General features: G+C 37.8%; 1 protein-coding gene across 1 annotated transcript in view; it reads right to left on the bottom strand.

Moving 5' to 3' along the window:
• The window catches only part of MSH3 (mutS homolog 3), a 190,470-nt gene that overhangs the window by 45,559 nt on the left and 128,992 nt on the right, over positions 1 to 15,919 (bottom strand). The window contains 1 exon segment of the mRNA XM_027606118.2: positions 11,963 to 12,074. Within this exon segment, the coding sequence (XP_027461919.2) occupies positions 11,963 to 12,074 (112 nt within the window).

The following is a 15,919-nucleotide window of genomic DNA, read 5'->3' as shown; positions in this document are numbered from 1 at the left end:
TAGACAAAAAAAGCACTCTGTCTTTCATTAGGAAAATGAATACATCTACTTTGTACAATTATGAAAACAATAATTTACAAAATAGCATATGACAGGTTCAACGTGCCATATTTATGTACATTTTAAAAATACACAAAATTATATAGTGTTAAAATATTATATTATATAAAAGAATAAAAATATGTATAAGGATAACAAGTAACATCAGGATAATGGTTATCAATCAGATAAGGAAGTGAAGGGGGAGGAAAAGGGAGAGCAATCAATTATGTATAACCTTAGCTAGATCTGTAACACTTTACTTACTTTAAATAAATCTAAAGTTCATATCACAAACGGTCATTCTTTATGATATCTGAGGGAAGGGTAAATGGGTGTCTGTTCTACTGTTTTCTATACTTTTTCATTTGTTTGAAACATTAGGTAGCTAAAAGTTACTTAAATGCATTATCTTAAGATTTAATTATTTATTTCATGAATAATCATCATGAGCCATCAAACAACTCTTTATAAATCCATTAATATATTTAGGAAAAATTTACATAACTTCCTAATGACATCTTGTTATTTGGACTTCCAGCATATTTACATAAAAATAGAATATTAGATAAAAAGCCCCACATACTAGAAAGTAAAAGAGTGTAACATAAGATAGAATAACCCACAGAAGGGTTACATGTGCCACGAGGAGGCCCTGAACCGTAAAGGCATTGTTGGTGGAACCGCCTGAAGCAGAATTACCAAACCTAATGAGCAATGGGGTTGGGTGATGGAAGTGCAGAAACAAACAAAAAAATTTATTAAATAAGTAATTTAGGAAACCTATGAGGAAAAAATATAAAAATATAGACCCTTTATCTTGTAGAAACCTTCTTTCTTCCAATGCCTTGAAAGATAAGAGTATTTATAATTATTGCTCGATTCAGTGTCTTCATCCAATGGGAATCAAAAATTTGACAGGGTCCTGACAGGTCAAGATAGCTCTTGAGGTCTCAGTTTCCTCAATTCTAAAATGAGGGAGTTGAATTAAATGATTTCTCACCCTCACATTCTATGACCCTCTGAAAAATACTATGTCCAAATTCAGGCATATGACACAGAGTAGGTGGCTCTGGGTTGAATCAAAGAGGGGAAGCTGTGGAATTCACTTACACGAAGTACTTGGGAAAAATGGTACACAGTGACCCCAGTCAGATGTGCTGTCCCTTCTGTGGAAGTGGTCTTTCCAGGCCTCTCCAGGATCTGAAGAGTTCAGACAAGATCTAACTCGGAAGATTTAAGGAGGGAAATGCTTTCAACTCAACTATTTGTAGGTAATAAAGTGGCTGCTTTGCTAGTAAGCACTAATATTTATACCTCCAATGGGAGATAGACTATATACTGGGCACATTCTAGTAAATACTAATGGGGAAAAAGAGACTGAAGAATCCGAAGGTATTCTGAGATGCATTGGTACCTCTTGTCTCCATCTTGACTGCCACCATTCTGGGGGGCCACTGCAGTGGATCCTGACTAGTCTCTCTACTTCTCTGCCCACAGATCATTCTCTACCTTGCAGTCAGATTGTCTTCAAAATTAAAACAGAATTTGTCTCCCGCTAAAAGCCCTCAAATAGCTCCACAGTGTACTAATACTAAAGCCTCAACTCCTCACCATGGCCTAGAGACCATGCCGGCCTGTCTGGCCTAATCTCCTCTCACCCTCCACATGTTAACTCAGCACTAGCCAGACTGGATTTATGTTCTTCTTCTATTTCTGCCTTCAGGCCTTTCCATAGCCGTTCCTTCCATCTGGGATGCTCTTCCCTGAGATTAGATCCTTTTTGTCATTCAAGTCCAAACTCAAACATCAGCTCCCAGGAGAGACCTTTTCTGACCCTCAACTACCTTAAGCCCCTCTAACCTGTCCTACTCTATGATGTTAACCTATTTTCTTTTCTTCTTCTTTAATATTGTATTTATTTATTTGACAGACAGAGACACAGCGAGAGAGGGAACACAAGCAGGGGGAGAGGGAGAGGGAGAAGCAGGCTTCCCGCCGAGCAGGGAGCCCGATGCGGGGCTCGATCCCAGGACCCTGGGGTCATGACCTGAGCTGAGGGCAGGCGCCCAACGACTGAGCCACCCAGGCACCCCCATTTTATTTTCTTTATACTTTTTATCCTTTTATCCCTCTCTGAAATTTCCTTAATTTTCTTGTTTACTTATTACCAATGTCATTGCTAGAAAGTAAGCTCCCACGAGAGGAACTATGTCATCTTGTTCATCCCTACTGACTACAACAAGGTCTGGCAAAAAGAAGGCACTTAATAAATACCAGCGAAAGGCACCACAACAGGGATATTCACCACCCTTACAGATCAAAAAATCATTTGCATTCTCTCTAGAAACGAGTCAGGAATATGTGACTCCCTTTCTTCTACAGTTCCCAAGATGACACAGTAAGTGAGGAAATGATCAAGAATCTCATATATTGGGCACCTGGGTGGCTCAGTCGTTAAGCGTCGGCCTTTGGCTCAGGTCATGATCCCAGGGTCCTGGGATCGAGCCCTGCATCGGGCTCCCTGTTCCGCGGGAAGCCTGCTTCTCCCTCTCCCACTCCCCCTGCTAGTGTTCCCTCTCTTGCTGTGTCTCTGTCAAATAAATAAATAAATAAATAAATGAAATCTAAAGAAAAAAAAAAGAATCTCGTATATTCATGTGTGCATCTACCTTTCAGCACAGATCATATGTATTGGAGGCACCACACATCAAAAGGTCCCAGATGTGAAAAACACATTAAATCTATCTGGAAAACCAGTTAGGACGAGTAAGCATTCCAACAGAATAGCCAGAAGCTGAAAGTTGGCAAAAACCACCTTTTTACCCATTCTGGAGCCTACTGAATTTCCCGGGGATGCATTAAACTGGACAGCCTAGATGGTGCCCACACCTGTGCTGGGCACTGAGCATGATGCCGCACACAGAGCAAGTTCTCAAGAAAACATAGATGGGAGCACCTGGGTGGCTCGGTCATTAAGCGTCTGCCTTCGGCTCAGGTCATGATCCCAGGGTCCTGGGATGGAGCCCCGCGTCATGCTCCCTGCTCAGCGGGAAGCCTGCTTCTCTCTCTCCCGCTGTGCTCTCTCTCTCAAATAAATAAATAAAATCTTAAAAAAAAAAAAAAAAAATGGATGGATGGATGAATGACAATAAACCAACACTGAAGTAATGTACCAAGGGGACTGTTTCTGGACAGCACCTACTGCCTGAATAAACCTTTGCAGAAGCTAGACTTCAAACTTTCAAGTTTTTACCTCAGTACTAGTGATGTCTATCTGGACAGCAACAGTCAATAAGATCTTAGTATTATGTACCAAGAATCAAACACTGAATCTAAACCGGTATGTTTTGAAATAACTAATCAATTTCCACACTGAATGCTGTCTTCTGTGGAGAGAAAAGAAGTGGAGATGAAAACACAAAAGGCAAATTTTAAGGTATCATTAAAAAAACCACAGCTAACAAGTGCCACAGGTAACTGTGCTAACGACTGTATAGGCATCACCTCATTTTGTCCTCACAACAGTCTCACAGGGTCATACAAGTACTACTGTTTTCCCATGTTATAGGCGAGGAAACAGGCCTGGGGAATCTAAGGACCTTGCCCAGTAACATGGAGCTACTAAGTAGCAGAACGGGGATGATAAGTGAAGATCATCCCCTGACAGATGTCTCACAGGGAATCCCTGGCTCAATGACAGGGAGTCACAGTCACTGCTAGATCCAAGAAGAGCTGCTCTAGGGCAGGGCAAGCATCCGTGGGTCCACCGCTGGGTACACTACAGTGATGGTCAGTCAGAATATCCCTGAGGTCAGGAGATGCCCAGCAAAAAAATAAAATAAAATAATAAAATAATAAAATAAAATAAAATAAAATAAAAAAATAAAATAAAATAAAATAAAATAAAATATAAAATAAAATAAAATAAAATAAATAAAATAAAATAAAATAAAATAAAACACTAAAATTGTCACACGTTCATTTCTAGACTTGGGCATCAGCTAATTTTCTACAAAAAAGGCTTCCTTCCTTGACAGGTACAGATATTGACATCTATCTTCAAAAAAGACTCATGGTAGAGCTATTTTTATAATAGCTGCAGAATGCTGAAAAAGTTTGGCAGTTTCAAAGTGTTTTATTCCCTGAAAATGTCAATCAATAACAGGTTACAGTAAGAGACTCCCTAGTGAAAGCCTCCTCCAGAGAAGCTCTTAGCCAAATCCTTGCACTTTTAACCCAAGGGGAACTACAAACAGAAAGGGGGATAATGAGGCTGGAGAAGAGTACAAGCTGTATGCTGACATGCTAAGGAAAGGGTCCAAATCCTTCTGATGCCTGGATGCTGTCCACTTTACATTCCACAGAAAGCTAGTTGTTACTCAACCTAATCCCCTCCTTTTATGGATGAAGAAACTGAAGAGTACAGTGGTCTATCCAAGATGATAATAAAATAACAACTAACTAAGATTTGAATTTACTCCTCCAATCAACTCTCCCACTACCTCTATGTACCAACAAGTGGTATGTGATAAGAGCTTTAAAAACAGAACAAAGAAAAAGTGCTAAGATAAAAGAGATTATTTCTGGCCAGAGTAATGGTGAAGGCTCTGAGGAGGCAGTAGTATCTTTTGGGTCATGAGGGATGAGCAGGAGTTCCATCAGTGGAGATGGGTTACAAGACAGGAAGACAGAAGAAGGAACATTCTGGGCAAAGACAGCAATCTAGGTCAGAACACTTTAAAAAGTAAGCAGTTATCATACAAAATATCCTTCTTTATCTCACTGTGTCAGAAGTAGGAATGGGCACCAGGGAAGAGAATTAACAGAAAACAATGTTCAAATGCCACTGATGTTTCCTCTATTTTTTTTTAAGACTTTATTTATTTATTTGACAGAGAGAGACACAGCGAGAGAGGGAACACAAGCAGGGGGAGTGGGAGAGGGAGAAGCAGGCTTCCCGTGGAGCATGGAGCCCGATGCGGAGCTCAATCCCAGGACCCTGGGATCATGACCTGAGCTGAAGGCAGATGCTTAATGACTGAGCCACCCAGGCACCACCTGTTTCCTCTATTTTTTAACAATATGATCCCATGATCATGCTATGCGAAAAATACATTTATAGCAAAATCTCTGAGAATAATCCAGGCACAGAATTAAATTAAACTTAATACTCAGACATATTTTTATGGTATGCATTATTGTTAGTCTGCTTGGTAATTAGGGACAAAGAGTCAACAGCTTATATTAGTACAATCAGTCTTACTTTTATATAGCCAAACCAAGCATTTCTGGGGTAGCTAGAAGAATTTGTCTGGGAGAAGGGAGGAAATGGGAAGTTGGTGATCCTTGGTCCCATCTAGTACTCCCTCATCTTTAACAGTTTCAAGCATCATTCATGTAACAAATATGTCAGCACTTACTATGTGCCACACAGTGCCAGGATTCTGGTGTCCACCCAGTCCCACTCCACAAGAGCTGGGCTGTGGACTTCCCTTTGGCCACAGAGATTCACAGGGTTCAAGTACTTCCTGGGAAACTTCCTGCTTTGCACATTCAACTCATTTTCTTCCCTTCCACAAATCAAGAAGCTGTCAGCCACAATTTTCCCATTCTCTCTCCCAATAAGGGGAATTTATATTATTTACATTAAAAACAAAAAACAGGGGCGCCTGGGTGGCTCAGTCAGTTAAGTGTCTGCCTTCAGCTCAGGTCGTGATCCCAGGCTCCTGGGATTGAGCCCCATATAAATAACATTTATTTATAAATAACATTTATTTATAAATAAATAAATAACACTTATTTATAAATAAATAACATTTATTTATAAATAACATTTACTTATAAATAAATAACACTTGTTTATAAATAAATAACATTTATTTATAAATAACATTTACTTATAAATAAATAACACTTACTTATAAATAAATAAATAAATCTTTAAAAACAAAAAACACAAACTAAAATTCCAACTTTAGTCGCTATCAAAAATCCATCCATTAGAAAGTCATTTGGTTTAGTAAGTCAACAGTCCTGAGACTGCAGTGGATCACAGTGGCGTTTCCCAAGCAGGATGTCTTGGCACACTATGTCTTCGTCTGCCTCATGGGTTACAGGGACGCTAAGAAGCTGACCTCCTAATTCTCAAGGTGGGGCTGGGGCAGCCAGAGCCCTAGGCGGACGTCTTTGGCTCCGAGCAACCTTCTCCTTTTCCTTTCATTCCAGCGTACCATCAAACTATCATTTTTTCTTTCTTTTTTTAAAGATTTTATTTGACAGAAAGAGAGCAAGTGAGCACAAGCAGGGAGAGCAGCAGAGGTAGGGGAGAAGCAGGCTCTTCACTGATCAGGGAGCCCGACGCGGGGCTCAATCTCAGGACCCTGAGATCATGACCCGAGCCAAAGGCAGACACTTAACCGACTGAGCCACCCCGGCGGCCCAAACTCTTATCATTTTCAAGGTGTGCTGCAGAGTGAAAAAGATTGAAAAGCACTGGCTTGCCCTAGAATACTGTTGTGTTTTGGGAGACGATTCAAGACCAATCAACTTGGGTAACCTCTGGCATGTCAACTCTCCCTTTTCTGGGCCTTGTTTCCTCATAAGTAAGAAGAAGTGGTTACACTAAATGATTCCTAATTTCCCTTCTACTTCTACAGTATAATTATTCAGTAAATCGTGATATTCCCATATAACATCCTGAAAAATAACATTTTGTGGCGGAAAAAAGGCAAAAATTTAAGATTTGAAGACTGTTCAAGGCTTGTGGCTAATCCTTGTTTATTTAACAAATATGATCAGGTGCCTGCTAAGTGCAAGAGAACTGTGACTGACAGTGGATTACCACTAAACCAGAGAAGTCCATTCTGTTCTTGTGAAATTCACAGTGCACTGGGAACCCCAAGCAAAGGCAGTTATAATTTACTGGTTAAGTACTAAAATGGGGAGAAATATGAGTGTTATGGGTAAGTGACAGGGTACCCAACCCAGCATTGGTTAGGAAAGGTTCAGTGCAGAAACTGACATCCAAGACAAGACTTCAAGAACAGCAGGAGCTAGAGGGTGGGGTGGGTTGGGTGGTGGGTGTGTGTGAGGCAGGAGTGGATGGTGTGGGCAAAGATGACATTCTAGGCAGAGGGAATACCATCTGCCAAGTCCCAGAAGAACAGCAACTTGGGAACTATATGGCTGGAATTTTCAGCATGATTTTAAATGGAGAGTGTTAGGAGAGGTTAGGAAAAGCCCTGTGTCTGCAGAATGGAGAAATACACCGGAGAGGGGCAAGATGGAGCTGGGAGATCCCGCGCTGCTGAGTCTACAAATATTCAGATTATGTCGTGAATCAGGGAAGGAAACAAAAAGAGGATGTAAGAGAGTATTCCTTTCAATTCTGCTTGGAGAAGTCAAACTGAGGTTTCCTAGAAGATGCAACAGAGCTAGGTCCCACAGGATAGAAAGGAATGTACAGTAGCAGGTGGTTACCATTGTAACAAGTGTGATCTTCAGATTAAACTGTAACTCTGAATTCTGAAAATGAGTTAGGGTAAATATGTTTAAAAGATTAAGTTTGGGGCGCCTGGGTGGCTCAGTCGGTTAAACGTCTGCCTTTGGCTCAGGTCATGATCTCAGGGTTCTGGGATCGAGCCCCGAGTCAGGCTCCCTGCTCAGCAGGGAGTCTGCTTTTCCCTCTCCCTCTGCTGCTGCCCCTTCTTGTCCTCTCTCTCTCTCTTACTATCTCCCTCTCAAATAAGTAAATAAGTAACCTTAAAATAAAAAAAAAAGATTCTTAAAAAGTTCTCATTTAAACCTACTTTTTTTTAGTAAAACTATGCCTTCAGTGTTAATGCCTGAGAAGGACTTTTCATCAGCCTTCTTTACATTTTCATATAATTTCCCTGACAGATCCAGAATCAAAACTCCTGTACATATGTCATGCTCATTCTAAAATCTGTAACTCTAGCTCAGACCACTCTCATGGTCTTCATATCCATCTATCCACCTTCACATTAGGATTTCCATCCAGGGTCCCCCAAACACCTCAAAGTTCACAGTTCCTCTCTAATCCTTTGCTATATTCTTGTATTCTAGAAAAGCTAATATATAGCAGGTCAAAAAAATGTTAGTCTGTTAGGGACCATTTGGATATCCTCTACTTTGAAATGCCTGTTCAAGTTTGGTGCCAATTTTTCTACCATGTAATCTGTTAGTTCCTTCATGGCCTTTGTAAGTATTAGTGTTAATTTAATTGGGTGTGTGTTCCACCAGATCAGGGAGGTATTCTGTCTCTTTCTTCTGTGTAATCTGACCTCAAGCACAATACTGACATAAAGTGTGTCAAAATCTCTAAGAACAAAATATTCATAAAATAATGCTAATAAAAATTCAAAATAAATGCCAGATTATGAAATGTGAAGAGTATTCTTAAAACGGAGAAGAAAAGTAGGCAGAAAGTTGGCTTGTTCAGAAGGACTATAATAAGTTCACATAACACAGAATCCAGAAAAGTACACTTATAATCACATGTACAAAAGACCATTTCTTAAAATTACATGATTATCAAAAGCAACAATGTCATTTGGCTTTCAGGAAATTATTTTCAGGCTATATTTTATAATTAACACCTATAAAATATTTTAAATTGAGTTTTACATAGTAAGTTCTTTTTCAACACTATCCCTATATATAAATTTATACCCTGCAAAATAGAATGCACTTCACCATAGCAACAGTTCTATATCAACTCCTACTCAAGTTAGAAAAAGCATATGTAAAAGAAATGAATATTCTGGAATATTCTGAAGCGCCTACTGGAAAAAAAATCACTCCATTTATTTTGTAAAAATTTAAATATAAAAGTTTAATGTTTCCTTAAAACATTCTTATAATTAGGCAAAAGGCTATTTAAGGTTCTCAAATCTTGCTTTATTAAATAGTATAATACATTTTTAAAAGAAAGCAAAAGAGGAAAAAAAATAATGAAAAAGCACAGGAAAAAAAAAACCAATATCAAGGATAACATACTTGGGATCGAGTTGGTGGGCATGCTGGGGGATGGGAACAGTAACAGGAAATAATGTTTAAGTGATTTATAAGTAAAATATAAACCAAGTTATTAAATGTTACAACTATATTACTTTCTCAAGAAAAGCTATACCCCACTGGTATTATGACAACTGAAAAAGAAATTCTTATATTCACACAGTCTTCTTTTAAAAGTCAATAAAGCATCAGGAAGTGTTAACTTGGCTTGATAAATTAAGTCAATTACAAATTCCTACAAATTCCTTAATGAGAATGAGCAAGTTTATAGACTTTGGGGATCAGGTTATATACTACCAACAAACCTAGCTGCATCAAAATGTAATATTAAACTAAACGTAACTGAAAGCATTTCCTTTCACTCACCACACTTGTGGCCAAATTCACCATGTGCACACTGCTGTCATCCTTGCTCACAGCCCAAGAGGGAGTACTCTGTTATGTTCTCAACTCCCTTGCTGTTCTGGGCTTCCTTTCTCTGACCTAATTTCTAGCTGCTGCACTACATCCCAATTCTCCCACTGACCTCTGAAAATTCCCAAATCCTTCTGTATTTCTAATATCCTTGCTTAACATTTCCTCTGAACAGGCTTAAACTGAAACCTGGCTATTGTTCACTTCATTTGGAGGCTGAACTTTCTGCCACATCCTACCACACATATCCCAGAGATCGGAGGTTCTTTCTTACGTGTTCTTATGTGTTTCTTTAGCACCTGACCACGCCCTCTGCTTGTCCTCACTTCAGGCATCGACAAACTTCCAGGTCACCAGTCCCCATCCCTTGGGATCTCTGACACCTAGAACACCTTCAGCTTCCCCTACAAATGCTGCTGTTCTCTTAGATGACTTCAACATTTATGTAGGTGACTTTTTCCCAGACTCTGTTCCTTGATCTCTTCATCTCCAAAGACCTTCTCCACTTCTGCTACTCCTCTTCCATGGCCATACCTAGGACTTGCTCTCTCCCAGAAGAGCACTACCTCCGAAATCCTAAAGTCAGACACTTCATTCACTGATACAACAACCTCTCTCACTTGACTCCTCCCTACATATTAATTCTCTGATCTCACCACCAGATTATTTCACTCAATGTCGACAAAGACGCTCTCACCTTAACCAAACTCTAGTCAGGCTCCTCCTGAGCCCTCTTCTACACCAGGCTTCAACCTTGGCCTATAAAAACCCACACTTTCAACATAAATGATTTTGTTTACTCCTCTCACTAAGACACCAGAACCAACACTAGCATAGTTTCTAACAGTTCATGGCCATGTTCTTAGGGTGATCCCAATCGCATTTTAAGTTCCAACCTGAAAAAGTACAAGACTGGCAGGAAAATTTACAGCTTGTTCCAGCCAAAACCTGATGACAGGCAGAGAGGCCCCTGAACCTCCTCTTAGAGCAATTACTTCAGAAAGCTTACAGTTATAAATCCTTTCTCTGCCCCTTTGAGGTGCAACTCTTCCACCACTTAGAAGAGGTCATCTCTTTAAAATGCAAACATTCTAGAAGATAGCACTCCCTTTCTTTCTACTCTCTATATGAGGGCATAAGCTCCAGATGCCAGTCAGTAAATCCAGAAGGGTTTCACATTAACTAATCCCCTTTCCTGCTTCTTATCATTTCTACTCCCTTGAATCTGCAAGATACCCCTCCACCTCCCATCCCATCCCTCCTTCCTAATCCCTCCTTCTCCCTTTACAACACCCAGTCACCTCTGCACAAACTGAAGTTGAGTTCCGTTCACACCAGACTCTTTTCTCTATAAAATCTACGCTTGCACCACTTCAATTAGTGTATGCTTTGTCTTTGACACTGTAATTCTATGTAACACAAACACACACACACAGAGGCACAGGCACATACACTCACACTCCATCCCACAAGTTTGCTTTGTTCCCAGCCTCAAACATTCTGTTGCTGGTATTCTCAATCCCTTAGGGAAAAAAAATCAAAATTCCTTAACATGGCATACGGTCAAATTGGCCTCCTATTTCTGAACCCCTCTTTCTCTACACCCTACGCTTCACACCACTCAACATCTCTCACTTCCCTGAATTCACCCTGCTCTGCCTCACTCCCAGCCTCTGCCATGTTGGTTCCTTGACCTGGTATACTGCTCTCCACTTCCCTGGCCTATACTGCCTCCCTCTTCAATTAGTAGCTCATCGCCAGGAAACCTTCCTCGATGCTCCCTCTACACTAAGTTAGGTTGACCTTCTACATGCTCCCAGGACAATGTGGTTTCATATATCACGTATTGTAACAGCCTGGCTACCTTCTTGCTTGATCACAGCACCCTTAAGGCAGGGAATAGTTAGTTCTGTCTTGCTTACCACTCTCTGTCCTAATACTTGCTTCACTACCTGAAACTAAATAGGAATACAGTAAGTATGTGTTAAATGAATAAATCTTTAGGATCATTAACATTCCGTGACAGAATGCTAGCCCATATGACAAAGTTCTCATCACTGAAATCAGTTGAAGCATCTCCAATTCTTTTGCCGAACATCTTAAAATATTGAAAGACAGGACAAAGCATATGATGTTAAACACTAATAGAAATTTGCAAAAATTATGGTATGATTCCACCCTATTAGCATATTTGGGCATTTATAAATGAAAAATATTTACAGGGGTTGCCTAGGATAACTAATTAAGACTAACCCTTTCATTGCTACATCTTTCCATTTATCAATCATCTTTCATTGGAAATGACACCAACTCCACACTTGGTGGTGAATATAAAACTACAGCCCAAGATTACTACATTTAACGCCAAAGTTAAAACCTGAGTAAATTATAAAAATACTTATTTTGTATTTGAAAGTTTGGATCAGTGTTACCATCTTTTACTTATTTGCTGGCATCATGTGTTACTTACTGATAAATTTGTACTGTTGGGAACATACTGATCCTGTGCTCCCAGCAACACGTCAATCACAGGGTGTCGGCCATTTTTAATCAAGATTTTCCTTCCCTCTTGTAGAGTTGGTCTGTGAAAAGAAGCATATTCCAATTTACTAGGCATGAAAACTGCCTTTAAAAAATCTCTAAGTTCTAGCATAAAAGATAGACTTTAAGAGCACACCCCCAGAATAAGGCTTTGAGTACAAAAGTTAAATTTTAACTATAAAATAAGAATTGGGAGGACATTATAATAATAGTGCTCGAAGCACAAACTTTAGCAGAGTCTTACAATAGCTCACTGCTGAAGTCTACTTTACAAGATCTTTTTTTCCTACTATTCTCTAAGATCAATATTTTCATTACTAAAAGTTACAGTTCAAATTATTGCCATTTAAATCATTTTCAGTTACATGCATAATAAAGGAAATCACTGAAAATTATTTCCAGATTCAATTATTACATTAGTAGAAATTATATTACGTGTTGCCCTTGGAGACCTAAAATTTTCATATTCTGTTTAACGGAAACATCTTCCTATGGTCTTTGGTATCTTTCACTTTTCTTGATACAAAAATTATTTTTTTTTGCCTTGCTGGTTTTCCTTTTAAAGCTTTTATATTCTCTGTTTTTATCTATAGCTTTATCTATTTATCAAAGCCCCTGTGAGCACTGCTCTCCTTTTATTCTCCTCCCCAGAGGTTACCACTGAGATCAGTGTGGTGTCTACCCTTCCCAACTTTCTTCTCTGCATTTAGGTTTTTACACACTCACTGTGCTGGTTTGTGATTTCATTAAAAAAACAGCAAAACAAATCAGGATCATACTATAATGTGTTATTCTATAACTACATTTCCCCCCTTAATACTCAATACACATTAAAAGAAATAGGTTTCACAATTTACCAATGGACCCTTTTATTTTTCTTAATACTTTCAAGTCATTTTACAAATAATTTGCAGAATTGGCAATAAAGGAGTAGTAAAAACAAAACAAAACTTCATGACAAATTTTAGTAAGAACTTAAACAAAGCAAATCTCAAATTTTTGTTCCACATTTTCCTGGTCTTAAAGGCATATATACTTGGAATGGGCAACACACTCTCAATGTAATTAACTGCTCATCAGCTATCATGCGTGCACCTGGACCACAGTCATTCATAAATACTAATTCTAGGTTTCAATACATTTCTAAAATGTTCTAGCTTATCATAATTTCTGGTTCTTCTCCCACTTGCATGGACAAAAATGCAATACTTGAAATTCTGAAATCTTCAAAAGCTTTTCATTATGTTGAGGAGAGGACAGCCATCTTCTTCGCTCCACAATTGCAAAACATTTTCAGTTTTATATTTATAAATACCAAATTAGAACAGTTGATCAAATCAATATTTTTATTTCACATCATCTATTTTCTTTCAATCTCCTCCCTTCAGAACCTGTGCACCTACAAACAGTATCAGGTAAACTTTAGTGCACAAACATCGTAAAGGCAAAAGAAACCACTACATATCCTTTTAGCACAACAGGATGGTTCAGGTTCTTGTCACCAAATACTGCATGATGTGTGCTGCCTATGGAATAACTAACTGGAGAAGAACACATTTCATTTTGTCCTTGAAAATACATTATTCGCACACTGATTCTTGAGTTTGGGAAAATTCATCTAGGATACTATCACCTGAACACTTATGATCTGAGATTTTGTTTATACAAGAAATTTCATCATCATCAGTAGTATCCAGAGCACTGCTATCTTTCTCTTCACATTCATCTTTTGATTGTGAAGAGAAAGTCTTTTTGATTAGTCTGATAATTGTGAAATGTCTTCTGTCACTTTTTTCCTCTTTGCTATTATGGGTGAAAAATTTAAAAATTCAGACTTCTCAACTATGCTCAGTGAAAGTTAGAAACAATAGTTACAATGTGTGAAAGTTAATCATTACATTAATAGAAATTAATTATAACTATAACAGTTATAATAACTGTTGTAGTTAGACTCCAACAGTGCTATTTCCAGTCTTTTATAACTTCCTGAAGGACAATGCAGCACTTTGGGCAATACAATTAAAACAATGAAGGATGGTGTGGTAGTGATTTTTATCTTACCTTTGCATCATCACCCTCTAGTTTTCTTATATTTAGACTTTTTAGTAGAAATAATCGATAAACAATAATAAACTAATTCTTAGGATGATGAAATAGCAAGATGTTCCAGATACAGAAAAGGTAAAAATCATTAAAGATCCCAAAGTGCATCTTAATCTTAGATTTACAAAAGGGTCCAATGGACCCATATGGTAAATGCAAGACAGAATTTTATTCTCCTTTAAAAAAAAACATGAATTTTCTCTTTGTTCTTTAAAAGACCTTTAAGAAACTCAAAAACTGAAATTAGGTCCAAGGGACCCTGATGGTATGCTATACTGAAGACTCAGGATCATTTCTTGTCATATCTTCAGCATTCTTTTGAAGCTGCTACATAGATAAGTCAGTTGTTCTCCACTGTCCAACATTTAGACTGTGTCTAGATTTTCACTGTTATAAACAATACCGCAATCAACAATCTTACATATATGTCCATGTGCATAGGGACAAATGTTTCTTAAGCCAGAGTAAATTCCTGAAGTATACTTTCTAAGTCATAGGGTATACATACTTTTTATTTTAACACATAGAAATACTGTATCAGTTTATCTTCCCACCAGCAGGATACGAAAGTTGACTTGTTTTTTCATACCTTCACCTAAAGTAGGTATTACCAAATTTTCTAATTTCCGATAATGTGTTGGGTGAAGTGTTCTCGAATCGTGTTAACTTGCATTCATTGATAACTAAGTGCTTTGACTCAGAACTTTTCACATATAAGCACATTTCTGACCTTATTCATCAGGCTAAGAAATACTACTTTCCTAAATACTTAAATCCTTTTCCTTAAATATATCTGGCTTACAAAACCCCAAGTATGTACACTCACATTTCTCAAAGAAAATAACTAAAGTATCTTCTGAGTAATTTAAAATTATCCATTGGAAAGAGACTTTTAAAATGACAGGAAAAGGACATTTTTTTGGATTTCAAAGTTTAATTCTAAAGACAGGATTTTTATCTAGGTGCATTATAAATTTACTATAGAAAGTGAAAGCATCTGCAAGTAATATCAGTTTTAAAATAAAATCCTAGGTGTTCTGCCAAGTGAGATCAATAGATCATTATTCATGACACTGATACAATTTCCCAGGAAGGTTTTCACTTTAGAATAAAATTTTGAGTGATTTGTTCTGCTCTAAAATCTACACTGACTTACTCTGTTGCTATCAAAATTATATAATGACAAAACACTTCCTGGTGGAATGAGAAGCAAATCATAATTTGGAGAGATGAAATGATGCACGAGATTAGGATAGTTATAGCAAAAAGGATACGAAAATTATGTTGATGATATGGCATTTAAGAAAAGCTGAGGAAATTTAGATGCTGCCTGGAAAGAATGAAACATTAAACTTGAACAAATTTATTTTATATTTTTGAAATAGTATCTTTCTCCTTTAAATGCCTCAGGGAAACATAATTAGTAAAACAATATAACATCCAGAATAAAAAATGGATAGAAAGACTTAGAACAAGAACTTCTGTCTCAAGGTTAGGCTATAATAGTGAATAAAATGTCCTAAGAACATTTAGGAAGAAAAGACTGCAATTATGCATCCAAACAATCAATTTGAACTAAGTGCAATAGCTCAAATGCACTAAAATCTTCAAACAAGCTGGAAATCTAAGGGAAAAAAAGGTATAAGTTTCAGATACTTAAATACTAGCTTAATATGCATTTTAGTTAAAAGTTTCCTATTTCATGGCTATTTACACTCTACTTTATTTCTGCTAAAAAAAGAGAGAGAGAGAGAGAAGTGATTATATTCCTTGAACTTTATAG

The sequence above is a fragment of the Zalophus californianus genome, chromosome 5, assembly GCF_009762305.2.
Source record: "Zalophus californianus isolate mZalCal1 chromosome 5, mZalCal1.pri.v2, whole genome shotgun sequence".
Classification (NCBI taxonomy): Eukaryota; Metazoa; Chordata; class Mammalia; order Carnivora; family Otariidae; genus Zalophus; species Zalophus californianus.
The sequence above is the reverse complement of the archived record's forward strand: the minus strand, read 5'-3'. Positions and strand labels throughout refer to the sequence as shown.